General features: G+C 43.4%; 1 protein-coding gene across 1 annotated transcript in view; it reads right to left on the bottom strand.

The window, feature by feature from the left end:
• The window catches only part of DEPDC7 (DEP domain containing 7), a 42619-nt gene that overhangs the window by 10144 nt on the left and 6532 nt on the right, over window positions 1-25943 (bottom strand). The window contains exons 2-5 of the mRNA XM_040328299.1: window positions 18469-18868; window positions 9011-9138; window positions 4548-4731; window positions 2613-2830 (exon numbers count right to left, since the gene is read on the bottom strand). Coding sequence (XP_040184233.1) covers window positions 2613-2830; window positions 4548-4731; window positions 9011-9138; window positions 18469-18868 — 930 coding nt within the window. The remainder of the gene's footprint in view (window positions 1-2612; window positions 2831-4547; window positions 4732-9010; window positions 9139-18468; window positions 18869-25943) is intronic.

Raw genomic sequence — 25943 nt, forward strand, 5'->3', positions numbered from 1 at the left:
AAAGACAAAAGAAGCTGCCATTACTAAAAAAAAAAATTGTGTCGCCTCACTTCTGGCGTCACCATTTGAGGGGTTGACCTAAAATGGGATCATGCAGACAGCAAAAATGCTCAGCATGGACTTTTAGAAAAAAAAATTAACAGCAGCTCCCATGTTTGTCCTCACAAGTTACAGTAAAACCTTGGTTTGCGAGCATAATTTGTTCCAGAAACATGCTTGTAATCCAAAGCATTTATTTTTTTTTTTTTTTTTTTTTTTTTTTAACAGGGTATAAAAGAATAGAGGCACCTGCAAGTGTAGCAATAAGTTGCTAAATGTTGTACCTTCATTAAATGTAGCCATATAGCTACACTTAGAGGCTCCTCTTATACTCAGTTGTGACATGACGCTACTCATATCAAGACATCGCTTGTATATCAAGGCAAAATTTCGTAAAACATTTTGCTTGTCTTGCAAAACGCTCAAGTTACTCTCAAACCAAGGTTTTACTGTATTTACTTTCAAGCTTGGATCTCCCTGGCTCAATGTTATATAGTGTTCTTGTGGAAGCCGATTGCCTTTGGGGATCTGGAAGGAGATTCTTCCCTGCTGCAACACATTGGACCAAGTTTCATAAAGGTTTTTTGTCTTTTTCTGGATGTGCTCCAGATTTGGGTTTATAAAGAATAAAACATGTTTTTATTCCCGTCTTTTAGTTGGGCAGTATAGAGCTTTTCGCCATTCAACCATACAAGTCAAATCCACTAAAAGTTGCTGTAATAGAGGTGAAAACAGAAGTGGAAATGTACTGAAAGCTGGTTAGCTGAAGTGACAATTACAATCACTGAAGCCATGCAAACACTAGAGTACATAAACTGTTTGCTCAACACCTCTACAGAACTAAAGCACTTAATCTGAGTTAACTGTCTTATCTCACGTTCTCCTGTAACTTATTTAAACAGCTTGTCATTTGCCATTAAATAGTTTGGTAACCATGTTCTGGATAATGTACTTTTAACATGCAAGCCTACACCTCCAGAGAGGTTTTAGAGTTTAACCACTTAAGGACCAGACCAATATGCAGCTAAATGACCCAAGGGGTTTTTACAATTCGGCACTGCGTCACTTTAACAGACAATTGCGCGGTCGTGCGACGTGGCTCCCAAACAAAATTGGCGTCCTTTTTCCCCCACAAATAGAGCTTTCGTTTGGTGGTATTTGATCACCTCTGCGGTTTTTATTTTTTGCACTATAAACAAAAATAGAGCGACAATTTTGAAAAAAAAAAACATTTTTTACTTTTTGCTATAATAAATATCCCCTAAAAACATATAAAAAAAATTCTCCTCAGTTTAGGCCGATACGTATTCTATCTATTTTTGGTAAATTAAAAAAAAAAAAAAAAAAAATTGCAATAATCGCTTATCGATTGGTTTGCGCAAAATTTATAGCGTTTACAAAATAGGGGATAGTTTTATTGCATTTTTATTATTTTTTTTTTTTTTTTCTTTTACTACCAATGGCGGCGATCAGCGATTTTTTTCGTGACTGCGACATTATGGCGGACACTTCGGACAATTTTGACACATTTTTGGGACCATTGTCATTTTCACAGCAAAAAATGCATTTAAATTGCATTGTTTATTGTGAAAATGACAGTTGCAGTTTGGGAGTTAACCACAGGGGGCGCTGTAGGGGTTAGTGTTGACCTAGTGTGTGTTTACAACTGTAGGGGGGTGTGGCTGTAGGACTGACATCGATCGAGTCTCCCTATAAAAAGGGATCACTCGATTGATGCAGCCGCCACAGTGAAGCACGGGGAAGCTGTGTTTACATACGGCTCTCCCCGTTCTTCAGCTCCGGGGAGCGATCGCGACGGAGGCGGCTATAAACGAATAGCCGCGCCGTCGTCCCGGATCACTCCCCGCGGGAATCCGACCACCGCATGAGGCGGGGGGGGTCCCGATCGGACCCCCGACCCACGTCTAGGCAGGGACGTACAGGTACGCCAATGTGCCTGTACGTGCCATTCTGCCGACGTACATCTACATGCGGCGGTCAGGAAGTGGTTAACATGCAAGCCTATACCTCCAGAGAGGTTTCAGAGTTTAAAGGGAATCTTTTTAAAAGCAGGCCTGAAAAATGGCCAAGTCATACAATTGGTGTCTATAGACGCCAATTGTATGGCACGGGAGCAACCCCCGCAAGGTAACCCCCTTGGGAGACAGCTTCCCAGAGGGGGTTAGCTCTTGCAGGGAGGAGCCACGAGAGCCACCGTGGGACTCCAGAAGACGTTTATTACTAAAGTGCCACAAAAGCTTTTACAGAAACTAGTGTTAACCTGAAGCAGCGCAAGCCTATGAAGATTTTTTTTCAACCATGTCCGTCCCAAGGGTTTATTTGAGACATGCCAGCTTTGGACCAACATCTGTGCTAGAGATAATGCATGGCAGTCAAGTCTTCAAAAAAGGACTTGAACCAATGGGACAGCCAGTCCTTACAGTGAATAGATTTTGCCAACTGGGCTCATATGCACGCGATTATCTCACAAGGGAACTTAAAAAGGTGCAAGCTCACTCCAAGGATTTTGTAGTGCAAATACAGTTTCAAGGTCTTGGTTTCTAAAAACGTACCCAAAAGCTCAGCAATGCCCGAGTGAATGTCAAAGAATGGGTTGGTAACAAGAGGAACCCTGTTCTGGTTGTAGTGCTTGCTGATGGTCTCAAACAGCAGCAGTTTCCACGACCTGTCCTTGTCCCGGCATTCAGGGAGGTTACGGCTCACATCCACAACAATCTGGTCTGGGAGGTATTCCAAACAGTCCACTGCAGCTGAAACCCATTCATCGGCCCTGTCGCAGAGAAATAAAAAAAAAAATTATAATTTTAACAGCCGACTGGAATGGTCTTGCTCAAACGTTTTACGCAAACCTGCGTTTTTCCCTATGCACTGTAAAGCAATAAGTTTGCTTTAAAGCAGTCTGCCCCAGTAGCACACATTCTTTGTTGCCTTCTGTAGCTGTTCAGGCATCAGATACAATTACCGTATTTATCGGCGTATACCGCGCACATTTTTGCCCTGAAAATCAGGGCAAAATCGTGGGTGCGCGGTATACGCCGATACCCGCTTTCCCACGCCGAGTTTGAATACTGCGCCGACATATACCGAGCGCAGTACACTCGGGTATAGTCGGGCAGTCTCGGCTCCTTCCGCGCTCACGTCCTGGACGTACAGGACGTCAGCGCGAGAGTTGCAGAGCCTGCCCGACAATACACGTGTACTGCGCTCTGTATATGTCGGCGCAGTATTCAAACTCGGCGCGTGAAACGAGCGGGGAGGACGCCGCAGAAGGACGCCGGACCTGACGAAGAGGACACCTGAAGCCGCAGAAGGACGCCGGACCCGACGAACCCGCCGCGCAAGACACCAAAACTGTAAGTACAAAAAAAAAAAAATTTCCACAGGATTCGGGGCTACTTTAGGGGTGCGCGGTATACGCGGGAGCGCGTTATACCACGATAAATACGGTACTCTGATCAGGGGTGAGACCTTGTGAAAACTCTGGTGAAGTACTTAACTTTGAAAAAGTTAAATTGGTTAGCTCCAATTTCTCCCTTTACGCCTTGCAGAAACTGAGCAAGGTTTTATTTGAGCATTACAGTTCTTTAAGACAGTGTTCCAAGCTTGGATGAGACCAATGTTGAAGATCTGGTTCTGCTACCGTTTTGTCCAGCTTCATTAAAACACTGCCTTAGGCAATTTAAAATAGTGCAGCACTACACCTACATAACAAAACCACACAAGACAATGACTTAAAGGCTACAGAGAAGCCAGTTTAGACATTTTGGGACAGATCTGATTACTTGACCAGTTTGAATTGGCACCAGACCATAGGGTGGCATTTTAACTACATCTAAAAAGAAACACCATTTCCCTTTATCATAGGTTACAAAGCAAAAAAAAAAAAAAAAAAGAAACCTGCCCAGCAATAGCTGCAATTTGCTTACATTTTTTTTAATTATATATAATTATATATAAATATATATATATATATATATATATATATATATATATATATATATATATATATATACACATACATATACCGTTACTGATAAAAATTTGCGTTCGATTAATAGTTTTTTTTTTTATTATAAAAACGCACATTAATTTTTCAGACCACCATATAGTGCTTGCTTAGTTTTACCAGAGAAGCCAGCCGAACACGAGCAGTTGAGGCCCGGCGATGTCAGCGCACCACTCTAGGCTCACCTAGGCTGCCGCCGGGTGGACCAAGATGGCCGCCACTCCAGGAGCCAAGCCGAAGCCACGGCCTTTCCTATGGCTGAAGCAGCAGCGGAGCTCTGTGGACCACGTGGTGTGCCGATCCGCATATGGTGACCCGTTCGAATCACAGATCATTTACGATCTGTTGCCACCACTAGTACCGATCAAAAGAATTTTGATCGATCAAAAAAATTTATCAAGGAATTTTTTATTTCCACAGCCCTAAAATTATATATCTATATCCATCTTTGATCCTATAGTAGAAAAAAAAAGTCACTTACTGAGAGTCACTGAATGCCTTGAGGATTTCTCTATCCAGATAGTGGGAGGTGAGTAGCAGCTCCTCCTTTGTTGGCTGTGTTTTAGACCTGGGAGGAGCGCTCTCCAATAAAGAGTCCAGAATTGGGAGGTCCACTAGCTGCAGTAGTCGGCGAATGGTTTGTTCTTGCCAAACTTCACTGAGAACTAAAAAAAAAAAAAAAAAAAAATAGAAAAGCATGTTTACCGTCAAGCAAATAAAAGTACTTTTAAACACAAGATCAACAATTCAAGTTGACCATTTCTTGCATACAGCTTCCTTTTTTCAGGCCATGTACATTTTGGCAAGTATAAGATAATACCTACAGTGTCCCACAAATCCAGTTTTCCCTGGAAATTTCAGGGCATTAAACTGATCTCAAACATCTTCTGCCGACAACAACCCCATCTAATGAAGGGTTTGGTTCGTAATACAAATCAGAGCAGCCCAGGGTGACAATGTTGCTTTTCCACAGGTACAGTAAAGTGAACACGGCCACCCTAGGACAGAAAGGTGTCAACTACAGTAAAACCTTGGATTGCAAGCATAATTTGTTCCAGAAACAGGCTTGTAATCCAAAGCACTTGTATATCAAAGCGAGTTTCCCCATAAGAAATAATGGAAACTCAAATGATTTGTTCCACAACCATTTATTCATTAGTCCTTCAGTTTATAGTCCATATAAAAAGATTATAGCAATGTGATAAGTTGTGCAACCATAAAATGTCCATCCATAAGGGGATTCGACAAAAAATCCAGCAGGCGCTACAGAGTATAAAAAAAGGAGAGGCACCTCCAAGTGTTGTACCATCATTAAATGTAACCATATTGCTACATTTAGCAACTCGCATGGATAATTAAAAGAGGCACATCCAAGTATGCAAACATCCGGGGTAAAGCTGTCCAGAGACAGTCCCCAGCACCGCCGGCTCTCACCGCTGTCAGTCTGCAATGGTGACCGGGGGACTACCCTGCAGTAGAGCGATCTGAAAGCAAGGCTTGAAGCGCAGCGCGGAAGGGATGAAGTTGATGGCGGCGCGAAAGTTGTCTATGTGGACAGCTTTACCACCCAATACCTGCATACTTAGATGTGCCTGTTTTAATCCTCAACCATGCGAGTTTGCCAAATGTGGCGTCTTCATGAAATGTAACCATGTTGCTACACTAAGTGCCGGTTCACACTACCGCGACTTGGGATCCGACGTGTCGCGGGACATGAGAAATTGAAGTGAATGAAAGCCGTCTTAATGTACACTACTGAAGTCGCTCCGACTTCAGAAAAGGTTCCTTTACTACTTCAAGGCAACTTGTACCCACAGATTTCAATGGAAGTTGCCTTCAAAGTCAGATCAGTCTTAACTGAAGCAACTTTACAGAAAGAGAAAATAGTTTACTCAGGCAAACTCCTCCCTCCCACAGAGCCGATTATTCTGCGATTGGTCACAGCCAAAGTCGCCTGTCCTGGAGGCAACCTTAAGTCGTAAGTTGCTCCAAGGTCGTGCTAAAGACGCCCTGCAAAGTCATGGTGTAAGTTGGGTTGCCTCTGTGTGAACCGGCTCTTAGGAGGTGCCTTTTCTTTTATACTCAGTTGTGACATGAAGTTACCCTTATATGAAGACATTGCTTGTATATCAAGTCACAATTAATTAAAAAAATGTTGCTCATCTTGCAAAACTCTCAAACCAAGGTTTTACTGTAGTAGGATCACTGGGTAAAAAAAATAAAAATAAAAAAATCGTAGTGCAGTCATGGCATCCCAGAATTGATAAGCTGTAATATATACACACACACACACACGTTTATTTTTGAGCTGTGATAAGCTTTAAGACACTTGTCTATGCATGAGTCTGTACAATATACTGCCAAACAATTATACCTTTACTGGGTCTTTAGTACGTTAGAATGTACCAAGTTCAAATAACCCACCATAGAATCACATGCACTGTTAAAGGGTTAGTATAGGAAAATAAATTTTTTCCTTTAAAAATAACAAACGTTATACCTTCCTCCACTGTGTAGTTCGTTTTGCACAGAGTGGCCCCGATCCACGTCTTCTGGGGTCCCTCTGCGGCTGTCTCTGGTCCTCCCCGCAAGAACTGACCAGTCATGCGAGAGAGCTCGCATGGTGGTGAGTAATTCCCAGGTGCGCTCCCGTGATACAGCGAGCGGCCATAGCCGCTTGCTGTATCACTCGGCCCTGCCCCTTGGCGCGCCGCTTAACTGGATGTGATTGACAGCAGCGCCAGCCAATGGCTGCGCTGCTCTCAATCCATCCGCTCTAGCCAATCAGCAGCCAGGCTGAGCGGCGAAGAGGATCTCGGGACCAAGCGCGGGACTTTCAAGGGGTCAGTAAGTATAACGGGGACTGGGGGGGGGGCGGCAGCATCAGATGTTTTTTTCACCTTAATGCATAGATTGCATGAACGTGAAAACATTCATTACTTTACAACTCCTTTAAACTCTGGGATCTATTGGAAAGTCTTGGTGGACTTGGACAGTACATGTAGTGCTGCAGATCAAAATAGAGTGTCTTCTTCCAGTGTGCAGACTACAATCCCCACCATTGTAATACAAGGGAGCTTTTAGATTTCCTTCTACAATCTTGAAGCCAAAAACTGACAGTCAAGTGAAATTACATATAAGCCCTTCCTTTCATAGACTTACTGAGCTCGTCATTATACTTTATAATGAACGTGACAAAAACTGAACAATGCCATAAACTGTGCCTTAGTCAATAGAAGTGTTTGTTACCAGTCTGGCAGCAGATTTGCCCTAGAGGCAAATATTTCAGGTTTCTTAAATTCTTTATTAAGTGGGTACAATATTCCAACTTCATCGGTGGTTTAATTACAAGTAATCAGTCAAAAGCATGGACCTTCGGTATTGATGGGCATCAGGTACTTTTAGAAATTACTCATGGGAGATATTGTAAACACTGAAAAGTGCGTGAAGGTCCTTAATGAAAAAGGTCAGTTTTAGAATTATACATTAAAATATATATAAAAATAAATAAAAAAGGGTTTTAAACCTCATAAAATCTTAAAGCATCTCTCCATAGTGTGTACTTGTCTCAATTAAGAGCAGCAAGTGTAATTTCTGTCCGCTGCTTCGTTCTATTTCGGGGATATGCAATTAGCGGACCTCCAGCTGTTGCAGAACTACAATTCCCATGAGGCATAGCAAGACTGACAGCCACAAGCATGACACCAGAGTCAGAAGCATGATGGGACTTGTAGTTTTGCAACAGCTGGAGGTCCGCTAATTGCATATCCCTGTTCTATTTGCACAAGTCACTTGACAAGTCTCCCCCCCCCCACCCAGGAAAAAAAAAAAATGGAGGAAGCTCTGGCTGATTGACAGCCTCAGCTCTGTTCCTGTTGTCCATCACCTGAGGCCAGTCACTTCACTGGCTATATGCAAGTATTTACAAACCACTTAAGGTACTATAAACCTTCCAACATGCACCAAGTTTTTACCTGCACAAAATGAGCAATTTTAGTTTCATGGTGTCATTTGCTAGCCGGTGCACTGAAACCAAGTAGACTAAATCTCCACATTCTAATATCCAAAGTCATGTTCAAAGAAACATGGCACTGCACAGATTACCTTGTGACCTCTAGTCAAAGAACTGACACTTTTGCAGAAACTATATATCCCACAATCACTGGGATTAGCCAACAGTCATGTGTCATAAACTGCTGTAATTGCATTGCAATAGCTCAATTGCACATTCACATCTATATACATTACCTATACCAGTAAAGACACCCTATGAAGAGAGATTTGTGCGTATCGCTGCCAGCCCTCAGATCAGCCAGCCCTCAACCATGCAATATGTCTGCTTGCCCCATTCTTACTGTAGACGGGTGCGGAGTGTAACAAAGATCGCGGCAACCAAACGTCACTTCCGTTACACATTCTGACGGGTCGCCCAATTTGGCGGAACACAGGCAAGGACCAAATCAAAATGAGATCCAACAGACAAACTGGCAGAGCATTCTGAGAGCTCAGCATAATGCGCTTTTTACATATTAGCACCCCCACATTTGTGATGCAACACATGGATTGGACACTGACCCAGAACAAGCAGCGGCCTTGTCGCTTCACTGCCTTTTTCTACTGTCTGAGTCACGCAACGCTTTGTGAATGGGCAGCTGTCCTCTGGGAGACAGTTCCCAGAAGACAGCGTGCCCCATTTACCAGGAGCCAATGCGAGGAGGAAAATAGAGAAGATCGGACAAGGAAGTGGCAGATTAGGATGATCTGCCTAATGGCCATTTCTGGAAAGTATAAAAAATAAAAATTGTCAAATTTGAGCCTTTGGCTTTTTTTTTTTTTTTTTAAAGGGTGGACCTCTACTCTAAGTCCCTTTGTCCAAAATTTTCTGCAAGAGTTGGGCTTATAGTGTGCCCCAAAGCACCGTTTCAGCATTTAATGCATTCTTACCTTTGGGAGGTAGGTCTATGGGCAGATTCATCTGCGTTGGGTCAGCAGGTGTCAGACTGAGGTTATCCCAGAGATCTTCCAGGCTCTGTGACTGCAGAGGAGCGGACTGGAACCGAGCCTGTTCATGCCTGCCAGTGACAGATTACAGGTTAGTCAACAATACAGCAAGGTCACACGGCATTTATACACAGTCTGGGAGAGAGTTGCTTGAAATGAACAGTAAGTTACAGTATTTATGACAGCTGCTATATTCCAGGCACCAAGTCCATCAGGCTGGGCAATCAAGTCCTACACGGGATTGTTTTATGGTGGATCTAAAAGTCACAGTGAAAGTCTAAAATCTGGTTTTAACAAAATAAAAAAAAAATAAAAAAATCGCAAAGCCCATCTCTGGCCATAAAAATCAGATAAGACGTATTCATGACTTGAGTTAAAGGGGAACTAATGTCCCAGATTTAAAGACTGAGCAGGCAGCCCTTTACTGCAGAAGATATGCAATGTCTCTCCTGCAATAAAAAACCTACGTGCAAGTCTTTGATCTGCACTTGCGCAAATTCCAATTTGCATTCTAGCACAGCGCCTGTTACAACTGAACTCCTATACAGGGGTGACATTCCACATCAGACAATAAAGAGCTGCCGCATGGCACACAAGGACCCAGGTACAAGATACTGGAGTGGGACGGACCATTAAAGTTGGGCATCGGGACTTAGTTCTGCTTTGAAGTGAGCAGTTCAGCATGGCAGCCAGGAAACTAGCATTTTTAAGAGGCCAGCAAACGTAGCCCTCATTTTTCCAGTGTAGGGTTACTTAAAGGGGAAACCACCAATTTATTCGCGCCTTGAGCAAGAACCAGTTATTTGTGTGCTTAGGTTAGCTCTTGAAATGGTTGAGCCATCAAAAGGCTGACGGTCTCACATTTGCAGCACCATGGCAACAGCAGATCAAAAAAAAAAAAAACAATATGGCAGCCCTCTTGACTAAAAAGGAGGGTTTAGTTATATTTTAAGTCCTCTAAAAATACAATAGAAAAATAAAACTACGGCCAGCTATGTTTCAGCTCACAATCTACAAGGGAGGCAGGTGAAATGCTACGGTGATCTGCCACCATTTCCTTCATTAGGAAAAACCCAATACAGCTTCCGAAACAAAGATTAGCCTTCCTGGAAGAATGAAATATTTGACATTTGTTCTGCAAAGCAGGAGATGACCTTTGCATTGCTTTCCTGCATTAGTCTACCTGAGCATTTTTAAAGAAAAAAAAAATCCTTTGGGTAATCTACAATATTTAAATCTCAAAGCTAAAACTTTGGATAGTTGGGAAGGTTCTAATACAGTGGTCAACTTTCTTGATGCAGGGGGCCTCAGGTGACATCACCAAAGGGCCACTCAATGTTCAGCAAATATAATGCTACAGAAAGCCGTCAGACTTCAGCAGGGCAGTCTTTAAAGTTTATTGGACCCTGGGCAAAAAAAAAAAAAAAAAAATCCCCCCCCCCCCCCCCCATGCAATTTTGCTCTCCACCTGCTCAGACTTAAAATCAGTTTACTGTATCAGATGAGGCAGCGATTGGTTGCCAGAGGTTACAGCATATCATTGCCACTTACTGACTGGTTGCTTGAGGTTACAGCACTTTATGGATCACCAATTAGTTGCTAGAGGTTACAGCACAAGATTTCTTGTTGATTGGTTGCTAGAGATTGTACAGTAATACTGCTCACTGGTTGCTAGAGGTTACAGCACATCTCTTCACTGCAGAGGGGCATGATATACATATGAATGGCAAGCATGAGGCAGCTGCTTTGGGCCCCACAACAATGACAGGGCCCAAGGCACTTCAGTCAGTCATTAAGATGAGATTGTGAGACTGGACATTTTCTCATACTGGAATGGGGGGGGGGGGGACCCCACATCTGCAAGGTTCCAAAGGGCTACAAAAACAAGTGAAGGGTTTATATGTGGCCCTCAAATTGAGTACCAAGGATTTAAGAATGGTCATGGAAAGTATTGTGGGCCATGTTCATAGCGAGGAAACGTATCTCCTCGTTTTTTTCTAGTAACCATTGCCATCCCCTCAGTTTGTTCTAGTAACCATTGCCATCCCCTCAGTTTGTTCTAGTAACCATTGCCATCCCCTCAGTTTGTTCTAGTAACCATTGCCATCCCCTCAGTTTGTTCTAGTAACCATTGCCATCCCCTCAGTTTGTTCTAGTAACCATTGCCATCCCCTCAGTTTGTTCTAGTAACCATTGCCATCCCCTCAGTTTGTTCTAGTAACCATTGCCATCCCCTCAGTTTGTTCTAGTAACCATTGCCATCCCCTCAGTTTGTTCTAGTAACCATTGCCATCCCCTCAGTTTGTTCTAGTAACCATTGCCATCCCCTCAGTTTGTTCTAGTAACCATTGCCATCCCCTCAGTTTGTTCTAGTAACCATTGCCATCCCCTCAGTTTGTTCTAGTAACCATTGCCATCCCCTCAGTTTGTTCTAGTAACCATTGCCATCCCCTCAGTTTGTTCTAGTAACCATTGCCATCTCCTCAGTTTGTTCTAGTAACCATTGCCATCTCCTCAGTTTGTTCTAGTAACCATTGCCATCTCCTCAGTTTGTTCTAGTAACCATTGCCATCTCCTCAGTTTGTTCTAGTAACCATTGCCATCTCCTCAGTTTGTTCTAGTAACCATTGCCATCTCCTCAGTTTGTTCTAGTAACCATTGTCATCTCCTCAGTTTGTTCTAGTAACCATTGCCATCTCCTCAGTTTGTTCTAGTAACCATTGCCATCCCCTCAGTTTGTTCTAGTAACCATTGCCATCCCCTCAGTTTGTTCTAGTAACCATTGCCATCCCCTCAGTTTGTTCTAGTAACCATTGTCATCTCCTCAGTTTGTTCTAGTAACCATTGCCATCCCCTCAGTTTGTTCTAGTAACCATTGTCATCTCCTCAGTTTGTTCTAGTAACCATTGCCATCTCCTCAGTTTGTTCTAGTAACCATTGCCATCCCCTCAGTTTGTTCTAGTAACCATTGCCATCTCCTCAGTTTGTTCTAGTAACCATTGCCATCCCCTCAGTTTGTTCTAGTAACCATTGTCATCTCCTCAGTTTGTTCTAGTAACCATTGCCATCTCCTCAGTTTGTTCTAGTAACCATTGCCATCCCCTCAGTTTGTTCTAGTAACCATTGCCATCTCCTCAGTTTGTTCTAGTAACCATTGCCACCAGAACTAAAAGTGAGGGGGGGGGGGGGGGAACACACACACACCACACCTCACAATTTGGGAGTTGCCAGACCAGGGATAAAAAGGGGAAGTCAAATTGGAACATTGTATTGACAAGACATTTTCTGTCGTCGCCTTCACAGGCCAGGAAGTGAAGGCACCTCACCCATTTTGAATAGGGGGCTTGTAGTGTACTTCACATAAGAGCGGCAACAATATCAGAAACCTGTTTGCATACCATCTGATATCACAATGGAATAAAAACAGTGCGTTTTGTTTACACTACACAAAAACCGTACAGCTTGTTACCAAGAATTTAAGCTATTGACAAATTGTCCAACTTAGAGAGGAGCCATCATTCAACATTCCTAGAATTATCCAGTTTGTACAACATGAATTCCAACAAACCTTAGGGCTACAAGCGCCTACCAGTAGAACTGCTTCAACTGGCTAGATCAATACAAGACAGGACAGACCAAAATACAAGTCTAGCTGTGAGCGTCACAGCTCAGAAGTCATGCGGTTTGGTTTATAGCAGTCAAGTGGTAAAAAACATGGTAAAAAGTTCAGGTAAACAGCAAGGTCTTTACACAGAGCAGATATAGGATGCATGCCATTACTTTTATTTAGGGCTAAAACTAGTCCTAAATCGATTAAAATAGCCGTCAATTATTTTCATAATGAATTAGTTGGCCTGCATACAGAATGTGATATTTGTTTACATATCAGAAACTACAGTGCAGCACACATACAGCTCGGTACACCATCTGTACATGTCAGCAAGTGCCTGTGAACATGTAAGGAGCAATGCCTTGCAAAACAGTCCTGGACAGAAGAAAGTGGCGATTTAAAGTGGTTCTAAAAGGCAGAAGTCTTTACCCTAATGCAGGGATATGCAGATAGCGGACCTCCAGCTGTTGCAAAACTACAAGTCCCATCATGCCTCTGGGTGTCATGCTTGTGGCTGTCAGAGTCCTACAATGCCTCATGGGACTTGTAGTTCTGCATCAGCATCATATTCTTATATGAGCCCCATCTCAATCCAGCGGTTCTCCTGGGTCTCATTGGCTCACACCGCAGGGTCAGGGCCACTGGCTCTTGCTGCCATCACAGCCAGTGAGCCAATAAGGAGAGTGAGGGTCTGGGCCAAGCCACGCTCTTGTGTGAAAGGACGATGTCCATTTACAGGAGTATGGCTTTGGAGTGAGCCTGCTAGAGTGCCCCCATAGCAAGAGGCTAGGTATTGGGGGCACACTGCTCCAGTTAGGGACCCAAAATAAAGGATTGGGGATGCCAAGTGCAAAACCAGTCAAGTACTTTGCAATTTAAATATTTGTACTTAAGGGATTCTAAAGGAAATTTTTTTACCTTGTTATAGGGGCACTATGAAGGCAGGAGGAGCCAAAACGTATCGGTGGAGGACCACAGAAGGGGGATCGGGGTTGTTCTGTACCAGATTCAACCCATTTTGTTTAACCATATAGCTGGCTGTTTATATTTACCACTGCATAAGAGCCCATTCACACAGGGGCAAAACGACTTCCAGGGGAACTTTGAGAGGCAACTTGGACACAACTTGAGTACGAATTGCAACGCAACTTGAAGTCGCCTTAAAGAAAAGGGGATGGGGACGAGCAAGCCCCCCCACCCTGAACCGTACCAGGCCGCATGCCCTCAACATGGGAGGGTAGGTGCTTTGGGGCAGGGGGGCGCCCAGCGGACCCCACCCCAAAGCACCTTGTCCCCATGTTGATGGGGACAAGGGCCTCTTCCCGACAACCCTGGCCGTTTGTCTGGGTCTAGCAGGGGGCTTATCGGAATCCGTGAGCCCCTTCAATAAGGGGGCCCCCAGATCCCGGTCCCCCAAGCTAAAGGGGGCTCCCGGATTCCGATAAGCCCCCTGCTCGCAGACCCCAACAACCATGTTGAGGGCATGCGGGCTGGCACGGCTCAGGATGGAGCTCGCTCGTCCCCACACCCTTTACTGACCGGCTGAGGCTGCGTGCTCGGATAAGGGTCTGGTATGGATTTGGGTGGACCCCCCTCCCCATGCCGTTTTTGGTGTAGGGGTTCCCATTGAAATCCAGATTTAAGGGCCTGGTATGCTCTTGGAGGGGGAACCCATGCCTTTTTTTTTTATTTAAAATTTGGCGTGGAGTTCATCCTCATGATTCTTGGGGCGACTTGAAGTTGGACTTAAAGTCAGATCTGTGTGAATGGGCTCTAAAGATATTCAAAACATTTAAGGTTTATGTGATCAAAATAAATGTGCCAACTAATCGTTCATAGCCCTACTTTTATTAGCCTGAACAGTCTCATCTGTGCTCCTCTGATTCCGTTTGACTTTGTTACCAGTAAGCAATTTCTCCCGATTCATGGCCAAGCCTCACCGCCTGCCATACTTCTGTCCAACAAGTGACCTAGATGGCCACAGACATGCTCACCGACTACAAATGGAGGCAGCACTAGGAAAAACATGAAATTAAATCAGAGAAGGACACAGAAGGAACTTCTGGCTCTGTACGAAGAATGGCTGGCCTCTCTATGCCTGCAGGAAAATTTGAATTGTAATTATGACATTTGTGGTAGCAATCACCACCCTCGTAAAGTAAAATATATAATAAAATATCATTATAGAACCGACAGCATCACGTGACTGGCTGACTGCCAATTTACATACAACTCAATGAAAGTTTTGGTTTGAGGTCTGGAGACTGTAGAAAGGTTGCATAGTTTCATAAAACAATTTGGAAATATCTGACATTCCTGGAGGAAAATGTAATTGTTTTAAATATCTGCCTTGATGAGCATCTAAAAGTATGTATAACCAAAACCTTAAGATTGATGGCCTAGAAATGAATTAGCCAGTAAGTTTAGCTGCTCATTTGGGTGTACATTCCAGGTAGAGTCACCCTCACCAAGACATGACAATGGAATATGAATAATCTGAGCTGTCATCAGGAGGGGGGGGGGGGGGGGGTTAATTTATGAAGAGTTTCACTTTCTTTTGCATCTCCAAGAAATCTCCCCCAAACCTGGCCTGATCACCCCAACCTGTACATCAGGGGTAGGCAACCTTGACACTGCACCTGTGGTGAAACCACAGGTCTAAATCATTCCTGGAGGTTTCAGTTCCCAATGGGACTTGTAGTTCTACAATAGCTAGAGTGCCAAGGTTGCCTACCTGTGCTATATAGAAACCCGTCAAACTGCAAACATGCATTTTTAGCTGCATAGTTAATTGGTTTACATACATTTTTATGCAATTTAACAACCTGCTCATATTTTCTCCATTATATACCATTAAAAGGGTCATTCTATGTGTTCTTTCAAGCCAACATCCCATGCTGCACTGGTATCAGTTACATTGACCCAAGCTGTGAACTACAAAAACACATCACATTGTTATAAAAGAGGGAGCTTTATTGTAGTCATGTCAGTGTGACAACATTGCTCACTGTACTAAATCTATGGAGCAACAATGTTTAAAGGGCCGTCACCCCAAGATAGGAAAATTATGGGCAGTACCACCAGGTGGAAATAAATTGCAGCCACTAAATCTAAGGGCTGTACGCTGCAATTTTTTGTTTTTTGGGATTAAAACGCCACTTTGGTAGATAAATCACATTTGATGTACCAAATCCTCCACCAACAGGATTGGCCTCAGGGTAGTCTATAGATACTCATCAATGCAGATGAATTGGAGGTCTGTACCGTGCATTCAAATATATACACACACACACACACACTTAAATGTCTGTTACAGTTCTTGCAAATTAAAAAAAAAAAAAAATATATATATATATTTCAACCACTTTGTTCAGGTTCTATGTGACCAGTATCCAGACAAGCCCCCAGGACCAGGTCCTGAATTTTATTACTAAAAGATGAATACAAAAATTTCTTCTCCCAAATTCAAAGTCACAGAATGGACTATAGTGGAGGAACTGAATACTGAAATATGGCCACATTCAAGTAGGGCAGCAAAGGCTTTGGCAGGGTAAACTACAGAGCTACAATATAGAGCCAGTGATGGTAACCATGTTCTCAAAGCAAAAATGGCCAACTTTACTTTGGAGTATGGAATGGTTAAAACTCAGTCTGGTTTTATTGCTGCTCATGTCCCCACTTGATTCACCCTCTGACCATCACTGTAGGGAGAGAAAGGGATTGAACCGGACAGCTAGTCAAGGGACTAGTGACAATTTTGGATTAGGAGAATAGAGTAATCTTCCTACAGATACACCTGGTACATTGACCTAAAACTGGCCATAAATACATCTCGAACCCCCCCCCCCCCTTAGCCAGTTTTAACCCCTGCTAGTGGCCGAAAAAGGGTTAAAGGCACCCGAAAAGCGCTGCTGCAGCGGCAGAATCGGCCCATTGATTTCAAGTACTTACCATATTTGGTTTTGTTTTAAGATGTTAGGTGAAATCAGTGGAACAACCACCCTGACAGATGTTTAGAATACCCTACCATTTTAAGCAGAACTTTACCCACAACATGAAAAAAATAAATGTTCTTTAGCAAGGAACATACATAGATAATTATGCTACAAAATTGTGCGATGTAAACTGCCTTCAGCATTATTCCAGTTTCTTCTTGCTGGGGGCTGCCATTTTGTTGAAGCCCAGAGCAGCAGTAAATCTAGGCTGTCAGAACATCATCCTCTACATTTTAGAGAAGTGCTGAAAAAACTGAGCATGTGCAGAGCAGGTTGAGAGAATATATAACGATTTTAAATCACCAAAAGCACGTTCAGGGGAACAGAAAAACATGGAATGCGTCTAGTGGTTGAGCGTTAAATGGCCACAAAAAGTCAATATTTCAGACATTGAACTCTTAATATGCAAACATTTGATACATCTAAACCAGGGTTTGACAAATTTGCTTGGAATCTAGGAGCCAGCTAAAAAAAGTTAGGAGCCAGAAAACGCACCCCGTCCCGACGAGCTTGCGCGCAGAAGCGAACACATATGTGAGCAGCGCCCGCATATGTAAACGGTGTTCAAACCACACATGTGAGGTATCGCCGCGATTGGTAGTGCGAGAGCAACAATTCTAGCCCTAGACCTCCTCTAACTCACAACATGCAACCTGTAGATTTTTTAAACGTCGCCTATGAAGATTTTAAAGGGTAAAAGTTTGTCGGCATTCCACGAGCGGACACAATTTTGAAGCGTGACATGTTGGGTATAAATTTACTCGGCGCAACATTATCTTTCATAATATATAAAAAAAAAATGGGGATAATTTTACTGTTGTCTTATTTTTTTTAATTATAAAAAAAACTCTAGGACCCGACTTGTATGCTAGCTATGACCCCGGTTGTGTTCTGCAATTGCACGGATGATTAGCCCCCTATTTTAATATTCTACTGTATCTAGACGGTTGATAATTGACATTGTACTTTATCCTTGCTTGTGGTGCATGTTGCACCGTTTTATACCCCTTTTTTTTTTGTAACACGTTTATATTATGCTCAATAAACGACGTTTTGATTTAAAAAAAAAAATTATAAAAAAAAACTGTCATTTTTTTCCCCAAAAAAAGTGCACTTGCAAGACCGCTGCGCAAATACGGCGTGACAGAAAGTATTGCAACGATCGCCATTTTATTCTCTAGGGCAGGGATAAGCAATTAGCGGACCTCCAGATGTTGCAGAACTACAATTCCCATGAGGCATAGCAAGACTCTGACAGCCACAAGCATGAACCCAGAGGCAGAGGCATGATGGGACTTGTAGTTTTGCAACAGCTGGAGGTCCGCTAATTGCTTATCCCTGCTCTAGGGTGTTAAGATAAAAAAATATATATAATGTTTGGGGGTTCCAATTAGAGGGAAGATGGCAGTGAAAAATTACATTAGAATTGCTGATTAACTTGTAATGCTTAACTTGTAATACCAACGGCCACCACCAGAAGGCGCCAGCTCACATCTGGTGGTAATAAACTTGTAATACCGACGGGTTAACCAACAGATGGCGCCAGCTCACAAAAAAAATAAAAAAAAAATTTTTTTGCCCACCTTCCAAGCCAAGTCGCCAGGACACTATTTCTAGTCGCCATGGCGACCGGGATTTGTCGAGCCCTGATCTAAACGCATGTGCAATACGCAGCTTTAGGCGCTTTAAGCAGCTTTTCTAAATGCTGGAAATTCTGGCAAAAGGGCTAAACAGATGCTTTGTGTGCATGAGCCCTAAAAGGTCCCACAGCCCAATACCACCTTCCTCTCACGTACCTCTGCGGTGTACATCGGCCATTGCCCTTGTCAATCTGCCCAGTTGTACGATGTGGTACATTGAGGAATCTGTACAGGCTGCAGCTGCTGTCTTCAAACAATAAGCGTTTCTTTTCTTTGCCAAACACACAGGTGCTCAATACGAATTCAAACACCTTACAGTCCATAAGAGCCTGGCACACCCGCACGACCTTGGAACGTGGGATGTCGGCATCGCCAAAGTACTTGTGCTGCACCAGATGAGCAAATACAACATCCACAGCGTCTGAGCCGATGAAACAATCCGGGTGGGACTTCAAGTGGTGCCGCCGCTTCTTCACCTCCACCTGAGTGTGCAGAGCGTGGATGATGCTGCTCCAGATGTAGGTGGCTCGGAAAGGTTTGTTATTTAGGTTGGGACCTGGAAAGAAGAAAAGAAAGTCAGTCTGTTGTATTTGTCAGATAAAGTGCCCACATTTTTTGGACTTTTAGTTGGGTTTTTGGTTGAAAAAAAAAAAAAATTCTCAAGTTTCAACCCTTAAAAATGTATAAAGTAATGCATTTAAAAAAACAAAAACAAAAAAAAAAAAACAACTAGTACATGTTGCTTCTTATGCCTCTACAGCACTTGGTGGTTTAAATATTTATTTTACCAATGCAACGTGCCTGATCTAGCATAGTCTTATAGAGACACTATACAATATGGAACAGCACAAAGTTTTCAAACCTACAAAAAGTGTGCAGTTTGCTCAAACTCCAAGCAAGCTGATGGTAACAAGTTTATATTAAAGCCATACAAAAACTCAATGTACTCCTTGGATAGCAGATTGATCTACCAGTTTTGTTTTGGACAGTTGGATAAAATCCATGTATAAAGCCATTTTGGGAAATTTACCCTGGAACCCATAAATTACAAAAAGGTTTAGACACCAAAGGGGGGGGGGGGGGGCACTGATCTGCTAAAACTGGGGAGTGCAAAATCTGGTGCAGCTGTGCATAGAAGCCAATCGGCTTCCAGGTTTATTGCCAAAGCTTAAAGGAGTTGTAAAGGTTTGTTTTTAATTTTCTAAATAGGTTCTTTTAAGCTAGTGCATTGTCGGTTCACTTACCTTTCGCTTCCATTTCCCTTCTAAATGTTTTTTTTTTTTTTCCTTTGTCTGAATTTCTCACTTCCTGTACCTCCTCAGTAAGGTGTTCAGTAATCCGTTCTAAATGACTTTCCACTGCTCAGATGATGGTGGAAAGCTTACTGAGGAGAAACAGGAAGTGAGAAATAAAAAAAAAAAAAAACATTGAAAAAGGGAAATGGAAGGAAAAGGTTAGGCAGCTAAATGCCCAGGCCAGGTTTCGCGATTCGGCACCGAGTCGCTTTAACAGACAATTGCGCGGTCGTGCGATGTGGCTCCCAAACAAAATTGGTGTTCTTTTTTCCCCCCACAAATAGAGCTTTCTTTTGGTGGTATTTGATCACCTCTGCGTTTTTTTGGTAAAATTGTACCTATTTTTTTTTTTTTTTTTAAATGGCAATAAGCGTTTATCGATTGGTTTGCGCAAAATTTATAGCGTTTACAAAATAGGATGGTTTTATTGCATTTTTATAAAAAAAATTTTTACTACTGATGGCGGTGATCAGCGATTTTTTTCGTGACTGCGACATTATGGCGGACACTTCGGACAATTTTGACACATTTTGTCATTTTCACAGCAAAAATTGCATTGTTTATTGTGAAAATGACAGTTGCAGTTTGGGAGTTAACCACAGGGGGCGCTGAAGGGGTCTCGTGGTCCCGGAGCTTCGGACAAGGTCGCCCGTGACCCACGGCTGGGTAGATGTAAACGACGTGCCGGTACGTCGATCTGCCCAGCCGTGCCATTCTGCCGACGTATATCGTCGTGCAGCAGTCGTTAAGTGGTTAAGCTAGTGCATTGTTGGTTCACTTACCTTCCCCCCCTTTTTTTCCCCCCCTTTGTCTGAATTTCTCACTTGTTCCTCCTCAGTAAGCTTGCCCCCATCATCCGAGCCAGTCTGGCTGGGGGTTAGTCAGCGTGCTCGCCCCCTCCCTTGGGACTACATCCCTGCAGGGAGACGCTGTGGTTCCTTTAACCGATTGGCTACCATGGACAGCTGCACAAGATTGAGTGCTCCAGTTTTAGAAAGTCTCCCCATAGGATGGGGCGCACGCACACACACACACACAACTCTTCCCTTTAACGCCCCAAGGAATATAGGCAGTAGCAAGCTGGCAGAGGGAATGCCATGGAAGGTTTCACCAACTAAACATACCTAATGGCTTTTAGTCTAGAAGTCCTCATTATATGCCTTGCTATGAAATTACTAGCGTAACCATTGTACTTCTGAAAACCACAACTATATTTTACCAGTTGACATTTTTACTGGCAGAAATACTAAAGTTCCCTGTTCTTTAGAGAACAGCAGTCAATTCACACACAGCAGTAAATCTCAAAGCGATTACACCGGTATTATGGCCGTGGCACAACTTGTGGTATTTAGGAGACTGAATTAACTACTACAGGCTCAAAAGACTATAAATACTTAAAAAATCCAGGGGACCACCATGAAATGCTCTGCACAGGACAGGCAAGCTGCAGACTCAAGGTATCTATGCAAGAAACGGGCTATATTACTGGATACCTTTCCAGTGGAGTAATGGACCTGTACGTTGGCACACCTCCATTGATACTTCCTCCAGTCCTGTAGCTTAAAGTGGCTGCAAAGTCTAAAGTTTACCTTAATGCATTCTCAGCATGAAGGTAAAAAAAAAAAAAAAAAAACACTTGTGCAGCTCCCCCTGCCTTAAGGCTCCATTCACATCTATGCGACAGCAGCGTAAGGCGTACGCTGCGTATTTTGCCGCGAGTGTATCTTTTTTTTTCAGATTCTTCCCATTGCTGTCAATGGGTGAACGCCAATGTCGCCTGAAAAAGAGGGTCCGGGACTTTTTTTTTCAGGCGACAGGCGTTCGGCGTCTGAGATGTGAACCATCTCCATAGACAGCAATGGGAATTCTCCCCTCTAGCGGCAGAAGCGTCCGGCGTTTTGTCGCATAGATGTGAATGGAGCCTAACTCAACCACTTACCTGAGCCTGATCGATTAAGCAATGCTCCGCTGCGCTCGCATCTTACTGGACACAGCAGCAGGAGCCATTGGTTCCTGCTGCTGTCAAACAAGGGCTGCAACTAACGATTTTCATAATCGATTAGTTGCCCGATTATTGTTTCGATTAATCGTATAATAGCCTTAAAAAAAAAATAATAATAATTGGGACCAATTTGTTGTTGGGCAGATTACAAAACACAAATTGCCACAAAAACACATTACATGCTTTCTGCAGCTTCTCCATTGAAGTATAATGAACCAAAAAAAAAAAAATATAGCACCGTTTTGCCTTAAAAAGTCCTTGCCCTTTCCAAATACACAGGAGCTGAAAAAAAAATCATGGATGTGAGCGTGTCCCATAGGAAAACATGTAAATGAACTGTAGTGCGTTTCTGCAAAAAGCACCAAAAAACACAGAGGTGTGACCCAGGCCTGAGATGTTTAGTAACATAATGGGGTTAAAAAAACAAAAGTACAAAAAGAACAAATAATCGCTACTGTAAGGGGTTCATTTTTTTACTGTGGGACAGTGAAAGTAATATTTACAGTAGCGATTTGCTTTTTTTGTACTATAAAGGGCTAATTTTAGTTTTTTTAACCCCATTATGTTACTGGCCGATTAATCGATTATGAAAATGGTAATCGATTAATTTCATAATCAATTAGTGGACGATTAATCGATTAGTTGTTTTGGCCCTATGTCAAACCCAGCAATGAAGTAGAGAGCAGTGCCAAGCTGCACTCTGGAATCAAACCATATATGCAGATGGCCAACATGTTTCGCACAGTTGTGCTTCATCAGGGCCTTGCACCCATCTTTAGTTTCATGTGGTCTAGTCTGATAAAAATTTGATGAATCATAAGCAGCCCAAGAGGTGCGCCAATGCCGATAGAAAACAGTGTAGCAATCCCGGTGATAGTCAGATACACCAGGCAAGTATGTGCGGATGTTAGATTGTTGCAAGCGACCAATTTTTTTAAATTGGGATATTATAACTAGGGTTGTCCCGATACTAGTATCGGTATCAGGACCGATTCCGAGTATTTTCGGGAGTACTCCCGCAAATACCCCCCGATACCAAAATAGAATACTCCCCCCCCCCCCCCGCTACGCCTTATCCCGCCGCATCCCCGCTTGGTTAATACGGGCGGGGAACATTACAGCATTCATTTGAATAGCTGTAGTCTTTCCCGCCGCGCATAGACACTCCCCCTTGCTCGGGTGAACTGTCCAATCCCGTGCAAGGGGGAGTGTCTATACGCAGCGCGGCGCGAAAGACTACAGCTATTCAAGGCTGTAATGTTCCCCGCCCGTATTAACCAAGCGGGGATGCGGCAGCATATATGGGGGGGGGGACATGGCTGCATATATGGGGGGGGACATGGCTGCATATATGGGGGGGGACATGGCTGCATATATGGGGGGGGACATTTAAAAAAAAAAGTATCAGTATTCGGTATCGGCGAGTACTTGAAAAAAAGTATCGGTACTCAGTCCTAAAAAAAGTGGTATCGGGACAACCCTAATTATAACAAAAAATAAAAAAAAAGTGTTTTCAAAATTCTGTTTTTTTTTTGTTTATAGTGCAAAAAATAAAAAAAAATCGCAGAGATGATCAAATACCAAAAGAAAGCTCCAAATAAAAATATAATTTGGGTACGGTGTTGTATGACCGCGCAATTGTCATTCAAAATGTGTCAGCGCTGAAAGCTGAAAATTGGTCTGGGCACGAAGGGGGTTCAAGTGCCCAGTAATGAAGTGGTTAAGCAAGAAAATTTAAAGGGGTTGTAAAGGTTTATTTTCTATTTTCTAAATAGGTTCCTTTAAGCTAGTGCATTGTTGGTTCACTTACCTTTTCCTTCCATTTCCCTTCTAAATGTTTATCTTTGTCTGAATTTCTCACTTCCTGTTTCTCCTCAGTAAACTTGCCCCCATGTTAGTCAACCAGAACGTCTTACTGAGGAACAGGAAGTGAGAAATTCAGACAAAGAAAAACAAACATTTAAAAAGGGAAATTGAAGGAAAAAGGTAAGTGAACCAACAATGCACAAGCTTAAAAGGAACCCATTTAGAAAATAAAAAAACAAACCTTTATAACCCATTTAAAGTGGTGATCCTCATGCCAATTTTGCATTCATCTGGTAGTTCTCTGGGTACACAAGCATAAAAATGAATGCAAGTTATCAAGTACATAGATAAAATGTCAAAATGCAACTTTTACAAGTTAAATTTGCCATATGTATGGTAAAAAAAAAAGCCCCAACTTTTGGCAAATGCAACGAATGCCAGCAAATGTATGCAACCCAACCACTCAGAATCCTGGATTTCCAATATTGGTAAAATGGTCAGATTCCGAGAGGATGCCGATCAATGTATGGACAATGCCAATGTAGGTCCACGGAATGTTTGCCATCGTTACCTTTATAGGAAACCGAGGTTATACTGGACATAAATATGTAACCATTTGCTACTTTGTAGATGGATGCCAAAAGCGTTAGTCAGCGCTGGATATAAAGCCACTAAAAGCCCAAAGCGGACAGATTTGGTACATTGGACTTCCACATTGAACAAGGTCACATTCAGATCATGCAATAAATACCGGAGCATTCCTCAGTCTTATCTATACGCCTGTAACCTGCCCTCACCCAGCAAACAATCCGCAACAAAGAGCTGAACAAGGTTTCCGGGGCTGACAGATTATCACAGAATCAAATATAAAGATTTATAATGGGAAAATTAACCATCTGTCCCAGTACAAGGCCAATCCATTCATTAGGATGTCCATACACTGGTAGAATTTCATATTAACATTCATATGAAAATGCTCATCAGAACATGCTTCTATAATGTTCTATTCTTGCTTGCCTTCATTGAGTCAACCAGATTAATTCAAAATCTCCTAAAGCAGAGGTCACTCCCACGCATGCACGGGGTGCTTATCCTGGCATACAGGCAGTGTGCCGGAATGTAAACAAAGCTACGCATGTGCAGCTCTGTATATTCTACAGGTGACAAACAGGCAAGTTTTTTTTTTTTTTTAATTGCATGTCTCTTCTGCAATAAAAAGCCTACATAGAAACCTTACCTATGCCCTATGGGAGCAGGAAAGGTTTAGCCTACAGCAGGTAGCCCGGGACTGAAAAGTCTTTGCCTATCCCCATGTGACAACACAGCCAATTCATCTTAGATTGTGATTTCCAGCAAGCAGAGCCCTCCATTTCCTCTTGTAAAGAATCACATAACTATTGTCTGCCTTAAAGCGGAGTTCCACCTAAAAATCGAACTTCCGCTTAACCCACTCCTCGCCCCCTTACATGCCACATTTGGCATGTAATTTTTTTTTTGGGGGGGGGGGGGGGGGAGTGGGGGCTTCAGGAGAAGGGGACTTCCTGTCCCACTTCCTCCGAGGGGCTGGAAAGGCGATTAGCTTAATCGCCTTTTCACAGCCCCTCCCTGTAGGCGAGCGCCTGTCCAATCGGACGGCGCCTCGCCGATCGCGCATGCGCAGTGGGTGCCCGGCCGTGAAGCCGAAAGCTGTCACTGCCGGGTGCCCACACTAAGAATGAAGACGCCGGGCGGCGAGGGGGGGGGCGAGGAGCGGAGCCCCGGCCGGCGCGTCGCTGGAGCCGTGGAGCAGGTAAGTGTCCGTTTATTAAAAGCCAGCAGCTACACTTTTTGTAGCTGCTGACTTTTAATAAACGTAAAAAAAAAAAAAAAGTGGAAAACCCCTTTAAAAAGGTGTTGTAAAGGTTCATCTTTTCACCTTAAAGCGGAGGACCACCCATTTTTTTTTTTTTTTTTTACAAATTTTGCTACAAATACTGCAGCTGCTGACTTTTAAAAATGGACACTTACCTGTCCAGTGCGCCCGCGATGTCAGCAGACGAACCTGAGCAATCGCTTGGTCCTCGGCAGCTTCCGCCGCCATCCTCAGTGAGGGAATCAGGCAGTGAAGCCTTGCGGCTTCACTGCCCGATTCCCTACTGCGCATGCGCGAGTATCGCGGCGCGCCGTCACTGGTCCCCTCTCTCTCCTGGAAAAAAGTGTTTCCCAAAGACAGTGAGGGTGCGACATCACGAGGCTGGAATCCCCACGGGAGTCAGAACCCAGAAGTGGTGCAAATACCTGTCTCAGACAGGCATCTGCACCCCCCTGAAAGGTGCCAAATGCAACACCGGAGGGGGATCCAAAAGGCAGAGGTTAACATTTTGTGTGAACCTCCGCTTTAATGCATCCTATGCATGAAGGTTAAAAAAAAAAAAAACTTGGCAATGACGGGCCCCCCAACCCCCCCCCCCAAACCTTACCTGAGCCCGTTCACCTGCTGCGCTCGCCCGATGTCCCCCTCTCCACTCAGTCTGGCCATTGATTGGCTG

The sequence above is a fragment of the Rana temporaria genome, chromosome 11 (assembly GCF_905171775.1).
Source record: "Rana temporaria chromosome 11, aRanTem1.1, whole genome shotgun sequence".
NCBI lineage: Eukaryota > Metazoa > Chordata > Amphibia > Anura > Ranidae > Rana > Rana temporaria.